Source organism: Lucilia cuprina, chromosome 3, assembly GCF_022045245.1.
Source record: "Lucilia cuprina isolate Lc7/37 chromosome 3, ASM2204524v1, whole genome shotgun sequence".
Classification (NCBI taxonomy): Eukaryota; Metazoa; Arthropoda; class Insecta; order Diptera; family Calliphoridae; genus Lucilia; species Lucilia cuprina.
Genome location: NC_060951.1, coordinates 11259680 through 11284500, shown reverse-complemented (window position 1 = coordinate 11284500; position 24821 = coordinate 11259680). Strand labels below are relative to the sequence as shown.

Here is a 24821-nt window from a genome sequence, read left to right as displayed (position 1 = left end):
GATTGAAATAACTAAAAATCATCGTAATAACATTTACCGACTCTTTAGGGGGATAGTTTGAAAAAGAGAAAAAAGTTAAACTGCCGACTATTGGTACATTTACCCTACCTACAACAAAATAAATAGTAATATGTTTCATCATCGGCAAATTGATTAAACTTTTTAATAATTTCTTTTTTGCAATTTTCTTGCTTAATACAATTTTAGTTTCTTAACTATATATGAAAGAGATGTAAACGTTTTTTTTAATTAAAAAATGTATTGTGTAAATAACCATGGCAACCCCAAAATTGCACTCGTACCAAAGGAAAAAAAAAGTACCGCTAAAGCACAAATGAAAAAAAAGCACGCGCTTTGTTTACGCAAACTTAACCTTTTCTCTTTTTCTTATTTTTGTTTTGAATTCAATAAAATAACAACAACAGTAAACAACAAAAACTTGTTTACATCACCAAATACTACAAAAAAAAGAAACATTCTCTTGCTATTTAGGCTTTCTCTCAGCTTTAATAATAAATATATGATGATATGTTGTAGTTTGAGGCTGCCAAATAACTATTAATAAAAAACTAACAATCTTTAAAACTTCTAGATTGTTTTTTTAAACAAAGAAAATAAACAATTTTGTCATAAAATAGAAAAAAAAGAACACAGAAAGTGACATTTTTTGGACTGAAAAATCATTCAAAAGTGAATAAATCAATTGGCAAATCTGGCAATTTTGTTTAATGTTACGGAATTTTTCTGTCATTTCTGCAATTGTTTTTCTGATTTACAGTAGTATGTTTAAAATATGATATTAAGTTAATTGTTAAAAACAATTAGTAAAAGATTTTGTTTAAACTTTAAAATAACTCCACCTTCTTCTTAATTAGTAGTTAGTGTGTGTCAGTATGTTTTGTTATTGTTCTATGAAAGACTCAACAAAACTCTCTATTTTGTTTAGTCATTCAATTATTTCGTACTTTTTTTGTTTGTTTACTCTTATTCTCTGGCAATTTACATGGTACCTAGAGTTTTATTTTCGATTTTCATTACAGAAAAATACAACGGTGTTTTTATAATTATAATTTTTATTTAAATTGTATTTTTAATTTGGATATGTGTATATTGTTGTTGTTTAACTTTTAAGTAGCTTAACATTAGCATCAGCTATCTACATGTGTGTTTTCTGTTGTTGTTGTTGCTGCTGTTTGGTTTTGTATGACTAAATGTTGTTGGTTCTGTTGTGTTTGCATATTTTCTTGTTTATCACAGTCTATTGGACAGGGGGAGACAAACAAAAACAGAGAATACAGATAAACAAACAAGACAGGTCACCATCATTCGTAGTAGTTTTTTTTTGTTAAGTAGTATGTAGTAGTAATTTAGCTCTCGCATACTCAATATTATACGCTGGAGCTGCCAGATTTATAATAGTGAACTGATTTGTTTATTTTATTTATCTCGAATGTATATAGTCTTGACCAATGATCAGCCTATAGTCTTGACTAAAGATCATTCCATAGTTTCAACTATCTATAGTCAGTCTAAAGTCTTGGTTATAGATCAGTCTATAATATTGACTAAGTAGTCTGTAATCTTGGCTATATCAGTCGGGGATGCGCAAAGCTCAAATAAGTCTATAGCGGCTAAAGGCATAGAGTACAAAATTTGTTCTCTCTCTGACTGGTGTAGAATGAGTACAAGAGAGCTTATTGCGTTTCGCTGCTCAATAGGCTTGATTATAGATTAGTACAAAATCGTAGTCATAACTATAGATCTGTTTATAGTCTAGAAAGAAGGACTATAGATCAGTCTATAGTCTGGACTATAGGTGAGTCTATAGTCTGGACTATAGGTCAGTATATAGTCTGGACTATAGGTCAGTCTATAGTCTGGAATATAGGTCAGTCTATAGTCTGGACTATAGGTCAGTCTATAGTCTGGACTATAGATTAGTCTATAGTCTAGACTATAGGTCAGTCTATAGTCTGGACTATAGATCAGTCTACAGTCTGGACTATAAATCAGTCTATAGTCTGGACTGTAGAACAGTCTATAGATATGTCTATAGTCTGGACTATAGATATGTCTATAGTCTGGACTATAGATCACTCTATAGTGTGGACTATAGATCATTCTATAGTCTGGACTATAGATCAGTCTATAGTCTTGACTATAGATATAGTCTGGACTATAGATCAGTCTATAGTCTGGACTATAGATCAGTCTATAGTCTGGACTATAGATCAGTCTATAGTCTGGACTATAGATCAGTCTATAGTCTGGACTATAGATCAGTCTATAGTCTGGACTATAGATCAGTCTATAGTCTGGACTATAGATCAGTCTATAGTCTGGACTATAGATCAGTCTATAGTCTGGACTATAGATCAGTCTATAGTCTGGACTATAGATCAGTCTGTAGTCTGGACTATAGATCAGTCTATAGTCTGGACTATAGATCAGTCTATAGTCTGGACTATAGATCAGTCTATAGGATGGACTTTAGATCACTCTCTGGACTATAGATCACTCTCTGGACTATAGATCAGTCTAGAGTCTGGACTATAGATCAGTCTATAGTATTCACTATTGATGAATCTATAGCATTTACTGTTGATCAATCTAAAGTATTTACTATTGATCAGTATATAGTCTTAACTATAGATCAGTTTAGACTTTAAAATGTAGACCAATCATTTAGTAATTTCGTAATAGACTAGTCTCTTGACTATAAACAAAATTCTTTCTAGAAAATTTTTATTTACTAAAATAAATTGGCAACCTTTTTTGTACAATTCATGTTGTTGTATTATAAGAATAAGTTCTCTCATTTTAAAGAGAGTATCATCACATTCACTTGTTTAATAATGCTAACACAGTCATATGTGAATTTTTTTTATATATATTTTTTTATTTTAATTTTATTTTGTTTAATTCCATATTTTTCTGTTATTGCTGCTGTTTTTCTACACCGTGATATTGTACTCATTCGTATAATGGCGTCGTTTGTTGTTTATTATTTAATATAATATAAATGTGTATTTAGTTTTGTTGACACTTTACTGTTGTTGTTGTTGTTGCTGCTGGTGTTATTATTATTTTTATTTTTTTTTTCAAAATTCTACGCGCGACATTTTCACTGTAAACACAACAATGAGAATTAAGAATAAAAAACAACAACAATAAAGAAATTTGTAATGGAAATGACGTCGCAATTTTGTTATTATTTACAAACTATTAAATTAATTTTAATGTAATTATGTAAATTAAACATTTATAAACTAAAGTTTTATGTAAACTTAAACATGGATAGGGTCTATAGATTTTACCTATGTATATATAAATATATCTTTCGGATATTGCTGTAGGATTTTTCTCTGTTTTTCTATTACTTTTTCGATTATAAATGTCGAAAAGTTTTTCATTTTATTGTATATCGAAAACTCAAAGTTCAGTTTTTTTTGTGTTTAGTTTATTAAATTTATTACGCTTAATATTAAGAACTATTATTGGTCATCTTCATAAAGTAGTTTCCATTTTATTTATTGACGTTCATAAATTTTTTTACATTCGAATATGATAAGAAGAAGGGGTAGATACATAGAAAGCAGCAACACTAACTCCTCTAAACTATTGAAAGATTTTAAATTTCAATTATTTTTTTTATTTCTTTTCAAATATCTCCGATTTGTGTATGCGTAATTTAAAACCTTATCTCTACCTCAGTGACTGCAATGACTTGAGTTTTATTTATTATTTTTTTTATTCAATATACTTAGTATATCAGTAAAATATACAAAAAAAAAGTGTTGTTAAATATGACGCCATTTTTATTAAGCTTACAAAAAAGTTTTATATTATTTATAAAACGAAAATAAACAACATTTATAATACTACTAAATGTAGGGTATTTTAAAGAAATGTTAAACAAATAAACCTATTTCTAAATCTATTAATTTTGTGTGTGTGTGTAGGTACAATGTGTGTAAATTTTAATAATTTTTCTAAATTAACTTTAATTTCATTCATAGATGTCATTCAAAAAAAAAAAAAAAAAGAGACAAAACCATAAACAACAATGAAATCTATGTTAAACTAGTTGAGTGTAATTTACAAGATAGACAACATTACTACATACTGACATCTGTATGTATGTACTGTTGTTTGTACAGTAGACGTAAATGGTTCATTTAATATGTAAATATTCATTTATAATACAAAAAAAACAAAATATACACAAAAAAAGAGTACAAATTTGAGAGAAACGTGATTTAAAGAGGAAACCCGTTACATGACTCTAACAAGTGTAAAAAATAACATTTCAACTACTTTGTTGTTGTGTATTAAACTTACAGAGTTGCCAGTAAAAGCTTTATGGGAATGTTAGGTGAAAACAACAACAACATTTGTTCATAAACAAGTAGATGTTATAAGAAATCACTTTAGCTTTATTTGGGTATTCCCCTTTATAATCTAAATGATGGTAACTCTGTATGTTATTGATATTTAACATGTTTATTGGAGCTTGTTGTTGTTTTTTATAAACGTTTTTTGTTTGTATGACTTTTTTTATATTATTTATTAAGTGTTACCGTTGTTCATAGCTCTTCTCATATATTATATGTTTGACATTGTGGGGGTCTGCCTCTTGAATACATGTGAATTTGTCAACTTGGATAAATGTGTTTAAGTTCTCTTCTATATCATACACACACATATTTTCTTTTTCTTTCACTTATCATAGCAAAAGTGGGTGTCTCTTGTTTCTGGTTATCACAGTGTTGTATTATTTTTGTAGTGTGAATTTTTTTTAAAAATTGTTTGCTTAAGAGAACATAAAAATGAAGAGTATGTGTGATTTTTGTGATATGAAAAAGAGTACCTACATATATTGTTTGTATAATAATTTATGCGCACATGTGGTAAAGAGGAAACGCGTCATTAATATAAATTATAAAAAAAAACCTGCATATTTTTTAGTTTTTTTCTACATTTTATTATTAAACTACACCCATACAATAATATAAAAATGATGGGCTTGTTTGTTTATGGTCATATGTTAAAAAAAACAACAACAATAACAAAAAATTAAATGTCTTTACTAACAAACCCAATTAATTTATAAAAGTGGGAAGGGGGTATTTAAAAAAAAGCCCAAGGGATAAAAACATTTTTATGCATTTTTCTTTTGTTTTAGTAAATCTCTATCAAATGAATAATTTACATTCTTATGTATATACATATATATAGTTATTATGTAGGTATCTAGTGTAAAAAGAATTTTAGAAAACATATGACTTTTGACATTTACTTACAACTACAAAAAGTGCAGTTTTTTTGTCCTGCTCTATAAATTAAACTGCAGTGCTAACAACTTATTAACGAATTTAGGCGTTTTTTTAGTTTCGAAATGAATTTTGTTCAAAAAGTTCTGTTCAATGCCAAATTTGTTAATTTTTTGATAAATAGTAGGGTTCTATAGTTGAAACGAAAAGCCTACTTTTCGACTTTTTTTGCATTTTATGCAAAGTCAATTTTTCGACTATTCAACTTTTAGCAGTTAGTTAAATGTCGACTTTTAGACTTTTCGACTTTTAGTATTTTGTAAATAGTCGAATTTTTGACTTTTTCCGACTTTTTGGCTATTTTCGACTTATTGACTATTTTCGACTTTTTGACTATTTTCGACTATTTTTGACTTTTTCCAACTTTTCGAGTATTTCAGACTTGTCGACGATTTTCGACTTTTTACGACTTTTTTTTCGATATTCAACTATTTTCGACTGTTTGATCATTTTTGACTTTTTTCGACTTTTTCCGAATTTTTTCGACTATTTTCAACTTTTTAACTATTTTTTCCTTTTTCAACTTTTTGACTATTTTTGACTTTTTGGACTTTTTCACTACTTTCTTGACTTTCTACGACTTTTCGACTTTTTTTGACTTTCCGACTTTTATTTCCAAAGTCGACTTTTCGACTTTTTTCACAGACGATAGTCGAGTTATCGACTTTTTTCGACAAAAACTCAATTGTTGTATTATTCGAAAGTCGATTTATAGAACCCTAATAAATAGCAACTTAAAAGTCAGTAAAAAGTAATTTTAAGATCGAAAAGTTGCCAATTGAAAAACAGTTTCAAAAAGTCGACTTTTTATAAAAGTCGGAAATAAAACATTAGTTATGTTTACACGGTTGTCATATTATATAAAAATTAAGTGTTCTATCCTATGCCTATACTTAACAAAGATTTATCACAACATTTCATTTGAATTGCTATAATTTATAAAAACAATTGAAATTAATGCAAATTTTGCAAATAAATAGTAACTTAACCAAAAACCTATTTAAATAAACCATTTTTAATGCTCATAAAACTAAATTCTATAAAAAATTTACAATGAAATAACATTTGTTATCAAGAAAAAGTTTACTTTACAATTGTTGTGACAGCTTTGTCATAACATTTTGCAAAAACGCTAAAAATATTTGATATTTTTTCTCTTGATTAACAATTTGATGTTTAGTATTAATAAAAATTTATCAAAACTAAACATGGGCTTACAATCGTGTGATTTTTGTTCAATCTGACTTAGAAAAACGCTTAGTTTTCAACACTGCTACTAAACATGCTGTTTTCTTTCTCTCTCTCTCTCTCTCTCTCTTTGTTCACCTATTACACGCACTATTTCATTTAAATTTTAAAACAACAACAAATGACAATTTAAGCGCTATTAAAGTAATAACATGCCATCTCATCCTTTTATTGTTTGAACATTTTTTGCAAAGGAATTTTTTGTTTTAACGCTCTCTTTGTTTAAATTCTAATGTAACTTTTCTCTAAGAAAACAAAAACAAATGCTTTGTAGCATAAACAAATATAGAACAACAAGAAACGAAAATTGTGTTATGCGCAGTTGGGGTTTTTTTGGAATTTCCTTTTTCATAATATAATAAGAGCTTAAAGTTTACTCTTAAAAAGCTTTTTCTTAATTTAAATACTCTTGTTTTGTTTTTTTTTCTTGCTTTTTTGTTTACATATTATAGAATAACTTTGTTGTATAACTATATTTTTCTTTTTGATTTTCAAGTGCCAACAGTGCCTCTCTCTCTTTCTCTCTCGCATTCTCCGGAAAATGAACTTTGCCATCTTTGGTTTTGTTTACATTTAAGTAACTATGGCGACTTTAATGCTTCCGTTTTTCTTTTGTTGTTTATAAGTATGTTATGTGCAAAAAAATTTACATACAATAATAACAACTAAACTAACATAACATTTTTTTACTTAAGTTTTGTTTTTCTTTCAAACAACAACAACAACATTATTAGGAAAATATAAATTCCTTTAGAGGTTACTTGTTTTGTCTCATACCTCCGGGAAAATATTATTTGTGCTAAAATTTATTTTCTTCTTCGTTGTTATAGTTTCATTTCATTTCAGTTTATTTTTGTTGCTGTTGTTGTTGTTACTGTTATTGTTCTATATAATATATCTGTTTCTATGTGATTCTTTCTTTTTTTTATTTATTTATTATTTTCGTGCTCAAAGTTTTTATTTGTTGTTCATGAGTGAAGGTTGTTGTCACTACAATTTCCTTATTATTAGCGTGTGCGTGTGTGTGTTTTGGTTTTGTTCTAGCATGGTCTAGTCTACCAGCCATAATTTGTTGTTGTTTGTTTTTCTAGTTTATAAAGTGCAAATAATAACATTTTCTTATTCAATTTATAAAAACATAATTAATTTTTTTGTTAACCAAAAAAATAATCATATCGTTGCATTCTTTAAATATAAAATGTTGACATTTTTAATTGAGAGAAAGAGTGTAAAAGTAGTAATGTAAAAAGTATGTAAACTTACGCAGTAAACATGTTGTTAAATGGGCGTTAGCAACATTGTTTACAATATTAAAATTACACTGAACCAAATTGTATCACATAAAAACTTTAACATAATCAGCTATAACTTAAAAAAATTATATTACAGAAAATATTTGTTATAACATGACTGACTTTTTTTTAATAATGTTCACAAATACTTTTAAACATTAAGAAAAATTGTGTTTCGCGTCAAGAATTTTTTTAAAAATTTTCTCTCTGTGTGTACAAAACAAACATTTATACACAAACTAAATAATCTCTACACCTATGTATTTAGTTTACGCAATAATTTTCTATGTACCCTACAGCAGTATGTTGGGAAATTTTTAATTTAAAGTTACTTTTTTACTTAAATCTATTTCAAGTTGTTCGTTTCTCTTGTCTGCCTGTTATTAAATGAAATTTCTCCAAACACTTAATCCATTAACACTAATAAGTTCATTATTTGATTAAAATTCATTGGATATCATTGGATCATGTATTAGGGAAGGCACCGTCTATGCGGAACCAATAGACATTGAGCCTGTTGCTTCATTCTGTTCTTAGTTGTGTCAGAGCAAATCTTGTTATCCGCGGCAGGTTCTTCTCTCTTTCTGCTATAGGTGTATTATATATTCCTTGATTGTAAGGAACTTTGCTGCCTCATATAGGTGATCTGTAGATCATGTAGCTCTTCAACTTTTTGGTTCGTTGCTAAATAATAGCCATTCGTATATGACATCAACTCCATCATGTAAAGGTGTGGGTAGTTTAGAGAAGCAGAAGTTAAACAGTAGGAGGAGTAGGACCCTGTGATACTTCTTGTATAACTCTAATGAATTTGAATACTTGTCTCTAAACTCAACAAACGACTGACGACTCAGATAATTTATAATCCACCTGTGGTACTTCTTGTATAACTCTACACGAAATCTGCTGATTTATAACGGTTAATGTTGAGGTAGTGCTGTGTCAGATGGTAAGACATCTAGGCGAGCGCCTCACGACTGGTGAAAGAAGTGAATTCGGTCTGTATGATTGTCCCTTTGTCGATCAATTACTATGTTTTGGTATTGGGATGAATCCACCATCCACTGTGGTACTTCTTGTATAACTCTACAGAATTTGAATACTTGTCTAAGGATATCGACAAGACTAGCGAAACTAGGGATGTCTTTGCACACGAAATCTGCTGATTTATATAGTTAATGTTGAGGTTGTGCTGTGTGAGATGGTTAGACATCTGGGCGAGCGCTTCACGACTGGTGAAATAAGTGAATTCGGCCTGTATGATTGTCCCTTTGTCGATTAATTCCTATGTTTTGGTATTGGGATGCATCCACCAGTTCTTTGACAGGTTAAAACTAATTGTCAATTACTCAACTCTCCAAAGAGTTTTATCATGGATATGCCGTCGGAGCCAATCGCCTTGAGATATCCTATGCAATTTCAGAAAGGGTGTGGTGCATGTAGGGTGTATCAATAAGTCGTAACATTTTCTTTTAGTTTAAATTATAAATGTGTATACAAATTACTTATACATAAGTACATATTTTAAAGTAACAGAAATTTTTTTCATATATAGTACAAGTTGAAAATATAATTTTAACACATATAAAAACGGGGCTTATCTTATCAATTAATTTATCTATCTGCTGATGTATGGTTCTTATATGTTTTATATATTGTTTATCAGGTAAATGTACATAGCCGAGGTGTACTTAAAGTAGTAGTTTTTGCTAACCAAAATGTTATCGGAGGATTCCCAAATAAAAGTATTTTTGAGGCTTTGAAACCAATTACCGCTAATGCCAATCAACATTTCTCGAGAAATTCGTTCATTTTCACTTGTTTTTTCGATCACTAACTTTTTTAAGTCCTGGTTCACACTACGAAACTTTTTTGGGATTTTTGTGCGTGAGAGAAAGAAATATCAACCATCTCTTTCTCTCACACACAAAACTAAAAGTTTCTCAACAAAAGTTTCCCAGTGTGAACCAGGTCTAACTTGTTTAGTTTTTAATGGAATTTTGTAAACAATGGCCAGCTGTTGTTGTATACAAAATAAACAATTGTGAATTATATTGACCTTTTCTTAATTCTCTTTTGAAGTTTCCTTAATGTCCACACATAGAAACTTTTGTTTCAGAAATTACGTATTAATTGCATTGATTTTTTGATGTACGAATGAGAAGAATAACAAACCAAAACAAGTTTTCGAGTACGAGAAACTCCGTACCGCGAGAGAGATGAATGATATTCTTTCTCTTTCTCTCTTACGCAAAATCAAAAGTTTCCCAAAAAAAGTTTCCTAGTGTGGACCGGCAGATTGTTGACAAAATGTTTACTATAGCAATTTTCCCTTCAAGTGGAATGAAAATTTTATTTGAAAGTTTGAACAAAGTTTAAAGAAAGTTGCCACCATCTTAATACCATTTGGGAAACACTGTTAGACTATTTAGTTCTTTGCTATTTAGTAGTTAGCTAGTAGTAGTTCAGTATGTATTTTCTCTTCTTTATTTTAAAAATGCGTAAATAAATTATTTATTTTTTTTGTTGCCGCTGCTGTTTTCAGTTTTTTTTATTTAAAAATTCAAAACTATAGTATATTGACTGGTTGCAAAAGATTTTCTTGTGTATTTGTATTTGAACTTTTTTTTGTTTTTGCTTTTTTGTTTAAATAAAACACAAACAAAAAAGAAGAACTTATCACAACAACAATTTTTTGTTGTTAAACTTAGAAAAAAAAGCAAAAGGCAAAATAAATAAAAACTAAAAAAATCGTCTTGCTAAAACAAAATGTTCTAATTGTTTTAGTTCAGTTGACAATGTGACTTATAGACCAAACAACCAACCAATTTAATTTTTTTGGTTATAGACGCCAAAATAAAACACACACACAACCCAAAACAACAATAAAAAAATAATAAAAAAAGAAAAAGTATAAAAAGAAAATCAAGAGAATATATTGTTTAAAAATAAATAAAAAAAGAAAATTGTGTATTAGTTTTCTTTAAATACACTAAAAAAAAATATTTAAAATGTACGTTTTTCATACATAAATAAATATTTATAGCATAAAATTTTACATACAACTTCATGTATGTACATATGTATGTAGTATGTATGTATGTTTGTATTTAATGTGTATTAGTGCATAATGTATTATTTATAGGAATTGTTTTTGTATTTCTTTAATTGTTATTGTCATTATGTATTTGTTTGTTATATAAACAAATTTGCTGCTTTTTTTCTAATTATTAAAAATTTATTAATTTGCCCTTAAAATTATTTATAATTAAAAGTAAGTTTTAAAAAGAATTCTTTAATTTTGTAAATTTTTTATAAATAAAAAAATTGTATTAATGATTATCTAAGAATTTTGACAAAAAAAATGTGAAAAGAAAAACGTGAAAATGTTATTTTTTAAATTAAAAGCCGGGAAAATTTTTTAAATAATTTGTAATTAAATTATTTTGAAATTTTTGTTCTCTCTGGAATTTTTAAATATTTTTTAAGGATTTTTCATAAAAATTTTTCAAAAAAGAAAAATCAATTCAAGATATTGAATCGAAATTTTGAAATTATTTCAAAATGTTTTAAATTTATTGGTATTGTTGTAGTCTATAAAATCTGGTTCACACTAGGAAACTTTTGATTTTTGTGTGTGAAAGAAAGAGATAGAAATATCAACCATCTCTTACTCTCACACACACAAAATCAAAAGTTTCTCATCAAATGTTTCTCAGTGTGAACCAGGTCTAAGGGCGGTTTTCTTACTCCTCAGTTAAACTAGGCTTAACTTGCTGTAAGATTAAACTCGGAACAAATTAAGGCGGACTTTAAAACGTTGATTGTGTTTTTCAGTTTTAGATTTAAGCTCAGTTAACTTTGTTAGTATTACGAACTTTTCACTCAAAAACATAAACAATGAACAGCTGTTTTTTGTGCAAACAATAATTTTGTAAAATGGAAAATTTTGGAAAAAAGTTAAATAAACATTTAAAACAATAATAAATAAAAGAAAACTAATCAGAAAATTGCAATTTACTTAACATATTAAGTTTTTGTTCTTTCGAAAACATTGTTTTATTGTTTTTGGTTAATTGTGTTTTCTCACTTATAACTTTGTTTAAACCAGGTTTAAACAAATAATGAAGATTATCTTTATTAGAAAAACTCGCTCTAAGTAGGGTAATGGTGTTTGTGTAAAATTTTCTCTGGTAAGGCAACGCACAACAGTTCCCATAATAATGTTCGAATCAAATAAAAAAATAACGAACTTAAGTTCGAATTAAATTCGATTTTCGAACATATTTTGAATAACTTATCTTTACAGCAGAAACTACATTGAAATTATTTAAAATATTTTAAAATTTTTAAATTGCTCTCAAGTATTTTTTTAAAATGTCTTCTGAAATTAAAAAAATAAATAGATAATAATTAGGTAACTAATTTTCGATCTTTATGTTATATCATTATTTCGTATACATTTTCTTTCTATTTACATTTTTGACAATTAACATTTTGTTCTCTTTGCTTTGAACATAGTTTTGAAAGCATTTTTTTAACAAATTTCTTTGATTGACACTAATTTAAAGATTTAAAAATGGAAATAACAAAATAATTCATATAATAACTAAAAAGCACGTGTTGTTTTAATTTAAAATTATATACTTTGTTTTCTTATAACAAAATAAATTTGATAAGATAAATTGTAGGTCATGCAAATAAAAACCTTAAAAACATTAAAAAGGGATAAAATGTTTGTAAAAAAAACATTTGAAAAATAAATAAAATAAACAAATTTGTTATTAGAAAGAGAGAGGGGGAACGAGAGAAAAGCATAAGTAAACAAAAATTAAGAAAGAGAGCAAAATTTTATTATTTAATTTATGATGTATTGAAACTTTGTAATATTGTTACATTAGATTTTCTTTTTTACAAATACTTTAACTTTAAATATGACTCATGATATTTATTAGTATTTTCTTTTTCTTCAATTTTAGAATGTCGCCAGACAATCCTACACAAATATTGACGACTCATGATTTGAGCCAATTACGTACCTTACAACAAACAGTGACAACAGCTACCGTAGTGGCAGCCGCTTCAAATGGTCTAAGATATCATACGGCTGGGACACAACAGCAACAACAACAACATCATTCACAACTTTTGCCAAATACTTTAAATATCACCTCTTCAGCAGCAACAGCAGCAGCAACAATATCTGCTCACACAACAACGGCAAATAATTTTAATAATATTTTGGCAGCCGCCACAAAGGCAACATTTCTAAATTCATCTACAGCACCAGGATCTTTTAATGCAACCACCATGCCAGCCACTTCGAAATATGTGCTACTGCAACAAAATCGTAACGGACAGTTTACAGCATACGATGGGACCACAACCGCCATTACAACTAGCAATGGCAATAGCAATAACAATGGAACGTCTCATACTACGGGCAATATTGTACTACTAGCAGCAGAACCTTTAGATGCCACCACTAACACACACAATGAACATCATCACCATTCGCCTCACCAACATCACCAACAGCAGCAGCAGCATGTCATAACGACTTCAACTACAAATGACAATGACGAAGAGTTACGTTCTCTAGCCTGGCTAAACAATTCCAATTTGATTAAAGAAATTGTAACGACCACAACTCCCACCAGCAACACTAGCGGCGGCAGTAATAGCGGCAGCCATCCAAATAACACTACCCCTCAGAAACGTCCTCTATTGAGTAATACCAATATTTGCATTGTCAATGCAGCCAATGCTCATGACTTAATTGAAGAGTTGCCTCATCATGTGGCCGGCGAAGAGCAAGTCATCTCGACAAATGTCACTGGTGGCTGTACTACTGAATTGCCGGCTGAAACACAAATAACCACTTTAAGTGCCAGTGATTTTCAGCAGCAATTTAAACGTTTTAGCGCCGTTGATTTAAAGGATACGAAAATTTATGGCAACATTGCGGCCTTAGGAGGTGCTACAACCACAGTGCATGTGGGTCCCAGTGGAACCACTACTGTGGTGGAGTATAAAGCAGGCACGAATTTTCTGCCCGCAAGACAACTTTTAAGCAACTCGAATGGTGGTGGTGGTGGCGCTCACCTTAATGCCACAAATTTAAGCAATAGTCATTCTAATAACAATAACAACAACAATTCTTCCCTTGTGCCTTCTTCATCATCATCTATAACGGGTGGTGGCAATAACAATACAACAACTGTAGTTGTAGCTACCAATCACACTGGGTCCAAACAATTAACACTGCCCAGTACTACTTCAATTGTTGCCAATGGCAATAGTGTTGTTAATGGCAGCAACATAGCAACGTCGATTACAACAAGCAGCAGTAACAATGTTACTACTAACACAATTTATCAAGGTCATAAAAATAATTCTACTCCCGTTTCAAGTAGCAGCAGCAGTACCACCCATCATCCTCACAAAAAATACTTAAGAGAGAAAATGAATGTTTTGGATCAAGGTGGCGGTAATAACTCTACCACTATAACGTCAAATAACTACAGTAACAATACAGCTTCCTCTGTTTTATCCGCCACGTCGTCTGCTTCTCAAATTGCCACAGCTGTTGGCTCAACTATTACCGTAGTTTCATCACCTGCCTCTTCAAATACTTCACTCTCCTCCTCCCTGTCTACGGCAGCTATTAATGGTGGCAATAGTCCACCTTTAAGTAAAACATCGTACTTTACTTTAAGTGGTTCATCAACACCTATAGCTCTAAATTACAGCAGCTCAAACTCCTCAACCACAGCACCATTTATAGCGGTTTCTTCAACTAACTCCTCGTCATCAGCTGCTTCGCCCACAACACTTACAACAAGTGTTATACCACCCGGTTATACTTTAGTAAGTCATCCAGCTTTGCCTCTTGTTACAAATTCTCCTGCAGCTACACATCAGCAACAACAACAACAGCAACATCATCAAGTCGTGGTGTAAGTTATTGTTATCTATTTTCATAATTTTGTAAAAACTAATTGTTTATTTATTCTCTATTCAGTTCCTCACCAACTCTAATGGTTTCACCAGAAATACAAACACAACCTCAACATACAACCAAAGAATTTTATACACTTAGTAGTACACCTCAACAATTGCAGCATCATTTACAACAGCAGCATCAAGCAATACGCAGTCCTACCTCCTTTTCCAGTTACGATAATGATTCTCTTAAAGATTTTGAAATATCCAATAGTAATTCAAACATTTCAAACCAAAGAATTAATAATTCTACACCTCAGCAACAACAACAACAGCAGCAGCAACAACAGTCGCCTCTAACGCCAAAATCATCTTCCTCCTCATCGTTAACCATTAATACCAATCAGAATAATATGCAGACTACACCACAAAAGCAAAAACATACCAATAAAGTGCCATATGATCCACTGGTACACACACACAACAAACCACCCTATAGTTTTAGGTAAGTTATCCTAAGCTTTGTTTATTTAAAAATGGAATAGAAAATTTCAATTGTTTCATATCATTATAGTTCCTTAATATTCATGGCCATAGAGGGATCACAAGAGAAGGCTTTGCCTGTTAAAGAAATCTATGCTTGGATAGTGCAACATTTTCCCTACTTTAAGACTGCACCTACTGGCTGGAAAAATAGTGTGCGTCACAATCTTTCACTGAACAAAAGTTTTGTTAAAGTGGAAAAAGCACCGGTAAGTAAAATTTAAATAAACACATTTTAAAATGTAAATCAAAATAACATTTATTTATGTAAATTTATTTCCTCTAGAATATGGGTAAAGGTTCCTTGTGGCGTGTCGAACAGCAACAAAGACAAAATTTAATACAAGCCCTTAATCGTTCACCCTTCTTTCAAAATTCATCGGCTGATAAGATTAGTCTGAAGAGTCCAGGAGGTGGTTCGATAGGTTCATCACAGGGTTATGATGTTTTAGATGGTTCCAAATCATCGACAACATCTTCATCACATATCAATTCACGTTTCGATCCAAATCTATTTCCCAATCTATCGAAAGCCTTTAAAGACATCAGTGATGTAGTGCCCGATGTTCCTGATGATGAATATCCGTCCGATTATAGTACAACCAAAACAAATCATCTTACTAACAACAACAACAATAACAACAAATACAATTACCCCACAAATAATCCACAAAATGTTCAAACCAATGGCAATTCCCACGCTAATAGCCACAACAACAACCAGAACAACATCAATGGCAACAGTACGAACAATACAAACAATTCCTCTTCCATAATGGGTGCTTTTAGCAATTACGAGAGCATAGAACGCTTGGCCAGAGATTGCGGTGCTGATAGCATAGACGATGTAAATGCCGCTACTGCTATGTTGGCTTTAAAACACGGACCAAAAGTTTTTGCCGAAACTTTCCAAAATGGGTAAGTTAAATAAAATGTAATAAAATTTCTTTACACATGTAATAATCTTGTTGTTGTTTTGTTGTATTTATTTAGATCACCTGTTATAACATCTTCCCCTAGTGAAGATCATACATATTCTGCTGGTGGCGGTGGCAGTGCTGCTGGTAGTGGTGCTTCTACCCCATTAATAAATGGTAATTCATCGTTAGTTTTAAATGGCAATGGCCAAACATCATCATCATCACAACAAGGCTGTGCAGATAATCAAAGTAATTGTGCTTCATCAGATGCTGCCTACGAAAGTAGTGAAGAATGGTGAGTTTTTATGCAAAGAAATGTGACTTTGTATGATAATGTTACATCTTAAGTTCTTTTTTTTAATTTTATAATAATAATTTTTCATTTTTGCAGCCACAATATCACTCCAGAAGAATTGGAAGATCAACAACGTCACCGTGATGGCGTAGATGCCTTACTATCACTTTCTCTATCCTCAGGTATTGATACTAGTTCTACAACCACCAATAGTCAAAATTCCAGTCTTAGTTCTAACTCACCGATTAAAAGACCACCTTCTACCACCGTCGAGGAAGAGCACACCATATCCACCTTGGATAGAAATAGCAACTATCATCATCATAATCATCATCATCATCAGCAGCAACAACAACAGCAGCAGCATCAACAGCATCTAGCACAACAACCACACAACATGAGCAAAATGGCCTTATTAAGTACAGCAGCTGCAAATCTATCCTATGCCACTGTAAATGGCAATTCCAATAGACATTCAAGCAACACATCATCCTTACTAGATGAAGGTTATAATACACAAAGTTACTTTGGTTCCACCAACAACAACAGCAATACCACCAACACCAATGGTGCCACACACAGCAATCATAATCATAATCATCATCATTATGGTGGTTTACATCATGCTTTAACACCCCAAAAGAAACCAAAAACCTTAAGAAGTTTACGCACCAAAATTAAACGCAAAGCTCCCTGGATGAGATGAACTTGGTAATCAAATCAAAACTAAATAAAAAGAGGTAATTTTTTTTAGATTTTTTTTATTGTATCTATATAAACATATTTCTAAAATACACTATCAACTAACTTAACAAAAAAAAAAAAGAAAAATTAAGATTAAGTAAATTAAATTAAATTTAAACAAACAAAAAATTAGCTGCCTTTTGAGTTGCAAATATTTTTATTAAATAAAAAACAAAACTCCCTCCCTCCTACTTCCCCTATATTACCTAACACTTCCATCCCTGTTATAAAAAAAACATATATATATATATATTTAAATAAATAAATAAATTAGAAATTATTTTAAATATTTTAAGTAATTTAGTAAAAGAAAACATAAAATTTGTTAAAAGAAAACATGTTACCACAACTTTTTTTTAGTATTTAAGTGTTTATTATTACAACAAAACAAAAACTATTGTTTTAAACTTATTTTCTTTAATTTCTTTTAAATAAATATATATAAACAAAAGAAAAATATAAAATATTTATACACTTAAATTAATAAATAAAAAACTATTTGTTTGTTAAACATTACATTTAAAAGTTTCAATATTTAAAAGTGTTAAAAACGCATTATTATTGAAGAAAAAAAAATAAACAAAAAAAAAAAACAAAGTTTAATAGTAAATTAATTTGAAAAACATAAGTAAAAGAAATAAATATATACTATATATATAAAAAAAATCTTATATACACATACATACTATACATATGTAGAGTATATTTAGCGCCTTATGCAAATCTAAAAGAAATAAAAATAAATATATATATAAACTAAAATACTTAGTAACAAAATCAAAATAACAAAAATTATATTAAAAATAAAAAAAAAAATAACTAAAATATATATAAAACATTTATATTAACGTGCTCAGCGTCCTTATATAACAAAACAACAACAGCAACAAATGCTTATAAAATCTATAAAGTTTTTATTTCAAACTCAGTCTTAGTTTAATGTTTTATTATTTTATAATAATTATTATTATTAATTATTGCTATATTTCTTTATATCTAAATACTAAAGCTGTTGTTACATAAACAAAATTTATAAAAATAAACCTAAAAACACCAAATAAAATGAAACTTAAAAATAAAATAAAAAATTTAAATTTATTAAGTTTTGTCCTCCAAAAAAAATAATAAAAATTACTTAAATAAATAAATTTTTATTTGAAAAAATAATTTTTATAAAAAATATATCACAATTTTTATAAGCCTAATTGTATGCTTTAATTATAAAATTTTCTTTTAAATCTTAAGTTATGCTTTAAATTGTTACAAATTGTTATTTGCTGCATACTTTTAGGCTTAACACCCTCTAATTTGTTTTTCTCTTCTTTATTTAAATAATTTTTATTATTCTTATTATTAAATATTGTTAATATATTTACTGTTTTAAAAATTTACCTTAATAAAATATGAAAAAAAAACAGCAAAACATATATTTAGTTAAATTGGTTTTTGTAGCCCTCTTTTTATTATTATTATTATTATTTTTTAAAATGTTGATTATATCAATTGACTTTTATTAGAAAAATTAAACTAGTTTTACTCTATATTTAATCATTAATATATAAATATTATTATTATTATTATTATTATCAACAATTATGTAACTAAAAACAAAAAAACAAACAACAACATAAAAACACAATAAATCTTAAAGAGATCAATTAAATTTAAAATTTTGTTATAAAACAATGCCACGGGAATGTCGCAATGATCCTTTATTTAATTTATAAAAATAAACTTTTGTCTTTATTTTACTTAGTGGGAATTAGTTCTACTTTTAGACATGATCTTTGATAATGTAAATTTCTTACAATCTGTGTTAGCTTTCAGCACATCTTTAAAGGTAATCACTTAATCAAATCTCCTTCATATTTGATCGACATTTCGTTACTAAAATAGCGACAATCGTAATGAAAACACAATCCATTCTGATTTCGTTTGATTCGACATTTCGTTACTGAAATAGCGACAATCGTAATGAAAACACAATCTATTGTGATTTCGTTTTATTAAGGAACAAGACAAATAGAAATAAAAAGAGACAAAAATATCGTAAGAGTCAAAAATTCCAACCCAAAAATGTTAAAAAGAAAGTAAGCGTGAAAGGGAATAACCAAAATATTTCTCAGATGAAACCTATAATGTCGACTTTGTCACTCAGCTACATCACTCATCGTAGAATCTTTTACTTATTGCGGGTTTCTTACTCCTTAGTTAAACTAGGCTTAACTTGCTGTTAGATTAACCTCGGAACAAATTTAGCCGAACTTTAACCGATGATTATGTTTTTCGGTTTTAGATTTAAGCTCAGTTAACTTTGTTAGTATTGCCAACTTTTCACTCAAAAACATAAACAATGAACAGCTGTTTTTTGCAAACATTACTTTTGTAAAATGGAAAATTTTGGAAAAATGTAAAATAAACATTTAAAACAATAATAAATAAAACAAATAATAAATAAAACAAAACAAATCAGAAAATTTCAATTTACTTAAAATATTAAGTTTTTGTTCTTCCGAAATCGTTGTTTTGTTGTTTTTGTTAATTGTGTTTTCTCACTTATAACTTGAGTTTAATTGGCCAATTACACTTAGTTAAACTAAGGGCGGGTTTCTTACTCCTCAGTTAAACTAGGCTTAACTTGCTGTTAGATTAACCTCGGAACAAATTTAGCCGAACTTTAACCGATGATTATGTTTTTCGGTTTTAGATTTAAGCTCAGTTAACTTTGTTAGTATTGCCAACTTTTCACTCAAAAACATAAACAATGAACAGCTGTTTTTTGCAAACATTACTTTTGTAAAATGGAAAATTTTGGAAAAATGTAAAATAAACATTTAAAACAATAATAAATAAAACAAATAATAAATAAAACAAAACAAATCAGAAAATTTCAATTTACTTAAAATATTAAGTTTTTGTTCTTCCGAAATCGTTGTTTTGTTGTTTTTGTTAATTGTGTTTTCTCACTTATAACTTGAGTTTAATTGGCCAATTACACTTAGTTAAACTAAGGGCGGGTTTCTTACTCCTCAGTTAAACTAGGCTTAACTTGCTGTTAGATTAACCTCGGAACAAATTTAGCCGGACTTTAACCGATTATTATGTTTTACAGTTTTAGATTTAAGCTCAGTTAACTTTGTTAGTATTGCCAACATTTCACTCAAAAACATAAACAATGAACAGCTGTTTTTTGCAAACAATACTTTTGTAAAATGGAAATTTTTGGAAAAATGTAAAATAAACATTTAAAACAATAATAAATAAAACAAATCAGAAAATTGCAATTTACTTAAAATATTAAGTTTTTGTTCTTCCGAAATCATTGTTTTATTGTTTTTGTTAATTGTGTTTTCTCACTTATAACTTGAGTTTAATTGGCCAATTACACTTAGTTAAACTAAGATAATATGTAACTTTACTGATAACTGAAAAACACGAAACATATATTAAACCAGGTTTAACCAAAGAATGAAGATTATCTTTATTAGAAAAACTCGCCCTTAGCCATTTTAGTATCAGACTCTACACTCTAGCATAAGTTCCTCTTCATCATCACACAACCTGCAAAAATCCTGAGTGTTACCAACCGTCAAATTACTCAGGGACCTCTCATTACCCCTACTAAAGTCGTTATATCCTTCCCGTCCAGTCCTAATAGTACTCTGATTGCTTTTGCATTCAACATCGTTCATAGAGTCTTAAAAACTCTGCAATCCGGCTCTTTGTGCCAGATTCGGTTGGTAGAGTTTTAACATTTTAGATATCAATCTATAGTAATGTCAAAAAGGGGTTTTACAGAACTAACAATACTTTTAAGGTTCAGATCTGGAACCTGTCTGTCTTACTCATCTGTGAATAACCTAACTAAAACTTGTAGGTCCCTTCTGCATCTAGTTACCAAGCTAGAATGTAACGTGTAGCATAACAAAGCTTTAATAATAACCCCTGGTCATGTGTCTTTATAATACCTGCAGGATTACAGTTGCTAAGATCTCCGCCTGAAAGACTACATTCTACCAGAAGTCTATAGGATTCCATATTGGATCCATTAGTAAAGACTACACACCCATTAGACCTACCTACTAAGAATCACTGTTGAAGATTTCACTCCGAAATTCCAAGGTCGAAACCAATTGATAGGAATTATTCTCCATAATTTCCTCAATTTTTGTTAGAGCCACCTCGTACAGTATTATTTTATGGCCTACCCGTTTTGGTCTTATTAGAGCAGATTCGAACAGTCTAAATAAGTTCATATCTACTACACTTAACATACATTTGTCTTAATAGGCTTCATATTTATAATAATATCCCATGCCACTTGCGGTGTACTGCCCCTAGTAAAGTTATGACGATAGAATTGCCCACCTTGGATCCTATTTGAGTATATAGTATAAAGCAGCTGCTTTTTTTTATGGTTTTGTTTTTCTTTTAGGTATGGAGAAGCTGTCTGGAATTAAATCTTAATTCAGCCTAAAGTTTATAAATGTAAGCTACAGCCACGAGGGTATCACAATGAAATGAAGAATTAAATGGACCCAAGTGAGCAACTTATCAATTGACTGTTGTTCGTAGACTCAAAGAGTAGATATTACTTTTTGGGTCTTTATTTGCATATTGTAGACATTGATGAGAGGCTAAAAAAAGCAATTTCACTTCGTTTTCACTTTACGAAAATGGAATCCATTTTTGTTGAGCGTTTTCAGGCAAGTATGTTGCAGTAAAAGTCAACAATATCACCATTTCCTTCATGGACTAAGGAAGTAAGGATGAAACTCAACATGTCTCGGTTTGAAGGAGACGTATCCTTACAATACAAAACTCGAAAGTTCAAGGGTAGTCCTCCTAATTCACTTCTCTTATATCAATCAGAAAGTTAATTTTTGTAAAAATACTAAAGGATCTTGCTAACACCTATGATTAAAGAGATGATTACACCGAAATATAAAGCAATTAATCCCTTTTAAATTATGCAGCCGTTGTAAAGTCCTAATTTAACACAACATTGCAATTATTACTGTCACTGCAAAATGATGCAAACCAAATTGCGACCACATATGTAAAGGTAACTAATGTGGATCACAACTATGTCAACTATGTTGTTGACTGTCATCCATGCCTTTACTAAGAATTCAAAGAATTTGGTGTTATATAAGAGAAATTCACGACGTCAACCTTGTGTTAGATAGCAATTTCTTATGGTCTAGCAATAATCCACATTAGGTTAGGTTGATAGGAGGATGTATACTACATCTAAAAGTTTGTACAGTGGATTGATTTAGAAATAGAATAAGCAGATATATGCAATCATTGACTAATTCATTATCACTATCCTATCATTGTATGTTGTAAAATTGTTGGTCTTGGATACACAAAGGATTATATTTAAAATTTCGACCTCGCGTCTAGTTAAAATGTTTACATGAATTGACGAAGGACGTACAAAAGGGCATGACTTAATCGTCTCAGAAATTAATTCTGAATTTCTAATAACTAATAGTTTATTATAAACAAATAATCGCCTTTAAGCACGGAGAGTCGAATCGAAATGCAGAATAGAAAATTTCGATTTAGATTGAAAAGCAGAATATGGGCGATTAAGGCCGAGTTTTTCTGATAAAGATAATCTTTATTTTTTGGTTAAACCTGGTTTAATTTATGTTTCGTGTTTTTCAGTTATCAGTAAAGTTACATATTATCTTAGTTTAACTAAGTGTAATTGGCCAATTAAACTCAAGTTATAAGTGAGAAAACACAATTAACAAAAACAATAAAACAATGATTTCGGTAGAAGAAATACTTAATATTTTAAGTAAATTGCACTTTTTTGATTTGTTTTGTTTTATTTATCATTGTTTTAATTGTTTATTTAACATTATTCCAAAATTTTCCATTTTACAAAAGTATTGTTTGCAAAAAACAGCTGTTCATTGTTTATGTTTTTGAGTGAAAAGTTGGCAATACTAACAAAGTTAACTGAGCTTAAATCTAAAACTGAAAAACACAATCAACGGTTATAGCCCGCCTAAATTTGTTCCGAGTTTAATCTAACAGCAAGTTAAACCTAGTTTAACTGATGAGTAAGAAACCCGCCCTAAGTCTTAATATAACTTTTATTTTAAATATAAATATGAAACTCTGCAAAGTATCGAACTATATTTAATCGTCAGGTCAAGATTACTTTTAAACTTTCGCAGAGATAAGATAAGATTGTTTCTATTAATAATCACAGGATACTGTCATTAGCACCAACGTCAAAAGAACGTGGTATGATTATGAAGACTACTGCTGGGGTTGTAATAATAAAGAGTAATATGAGAACAGTGTCTAACGACTATATTATTGCCCTAGAGTAGTGTATCACTTTGGTACACCTTTTCTGTCAAGTATGGAGAAGCTATTTGTGATATTATGAATCGAGGTTTAATTGTCACCTATATGATGCTTACAGGAAAAATTTGTTATAAACTTACTCAGAGATCAGACACTGTGTCAATTGCACCTATGACTGTGATATGAATACAGTTGTCATAATAAAGAGGAATATTAGGCAGTGCGCATCTACTATGTTATTGTCCATAATTTCATATCCTTCATTTTGATTTGACGCTCCGCCACTATAATAATCATAAGGACGAAAAGCTTACAACTTTGTTTTCAAATTGACAGATTAGTATTCAATTGACATAACAGATTTTATAAATAATGGTGTCAATCCGCTGTTATAACGTTTCAAATATGATCAAAAATGGATAAATTCTGAGTCCAAATTTTAGATGGTGAGATTTAAGATATAGAAGATGTGTTTATTTTATTTTGTAAAATACTTCACATTGAGTTCGAAATATTTCCATAAACATTTCTGAAAATATCAAAACAACAAACGATTCGAATTGAAATACAAAGGGATTTAAAAATAAAAAAAGAATGGAGTTAGTCTAAAATTGAACATGTTTGCTGACTTTGTGTTAAATCATGCAGTTTAAAAATGTATCTAAATGGGCTTCAAAATCATAATAATCTTAGTGAATACTTCTAGTGTTTTAAAAAAAAGCTTAAAATATATTTAAAAAATAATAAAAAAACATAGTTGTACTAATTCTTAAAAGAAAGTCTTTTGTATGAATTATATTTTGAAAAATATCTATTAAACTTTAGATTAAAAAGTGCCTATAGAATATATATATAAAAAAATATAAATATTATCAATATAATACAATTATTATAAAATCTAAACATACATATATTTAAATTATATACATACATATGTAACTAGAAAAGAAAAAAAAAAACAAAACCCAAACTCAAACATATTATTAAAATATTACAAATTTACTTCACTAGATATTTATATACATATGTATGTAGTATGTGTGTATATATATCATTTAAAGTAAATTAATTTCATATAACTAAAAATATTATTAAAGTAACTAAAAATATTTAAAATATAATTTTATTGTTATTATATAATTTGTATGTTTATTTTATTTAATAAATA

At 29.1% G+C, this 24821-nt stretch overlaps 1 protein-coding gene across 4 annotated transcripts in view; it reads left to right on the top strand.

Moving 5' to 3' along the window:
- LOC111684697 (probable serine/threonine-protein kinase DDB_G0282963) overlaps positions 1 to 17411 on the top strand; it is a 74403-nt gene extending 56992 nt beyond the window's left edge. For all 4 annotated transcript variants that reach the window (XM_046945743.1, XM_046945742.1, XM_023446913.2 and 1 more), the window contains exons 2-7: positions 12853 to 14832; positions 14898 to 15323; positions 15393 to 15570; positions 15648 to 16279; positions 16355 to 16576; positions 16673 to 17411. In XM_046945743.1, the coding sequence (XP_046801699.1) occupies positions 12854 to 14832; positions 14898 to 15323; positions 15393 to 15570; positions 15648 to 16279; positions 16355 to 16576; positions 16673 to 17282 (4047 nt within the window). In that variant the 5' untranslated portion in view covers position 12853 and the 3' untranslated portion in view covers positions 17283 to 17411. The remainder of the gene's footprint in view (positions 1 to 12852; positions 14833 to 14897; positions 15324 to 15392; positions 15571 to 15647; positions 16280 to 16354; positions 16577 to 16672) is intronic.
- The last annotated feature ends 7410 nt before the right edge of the window (positions 17412 to 24821 follow it).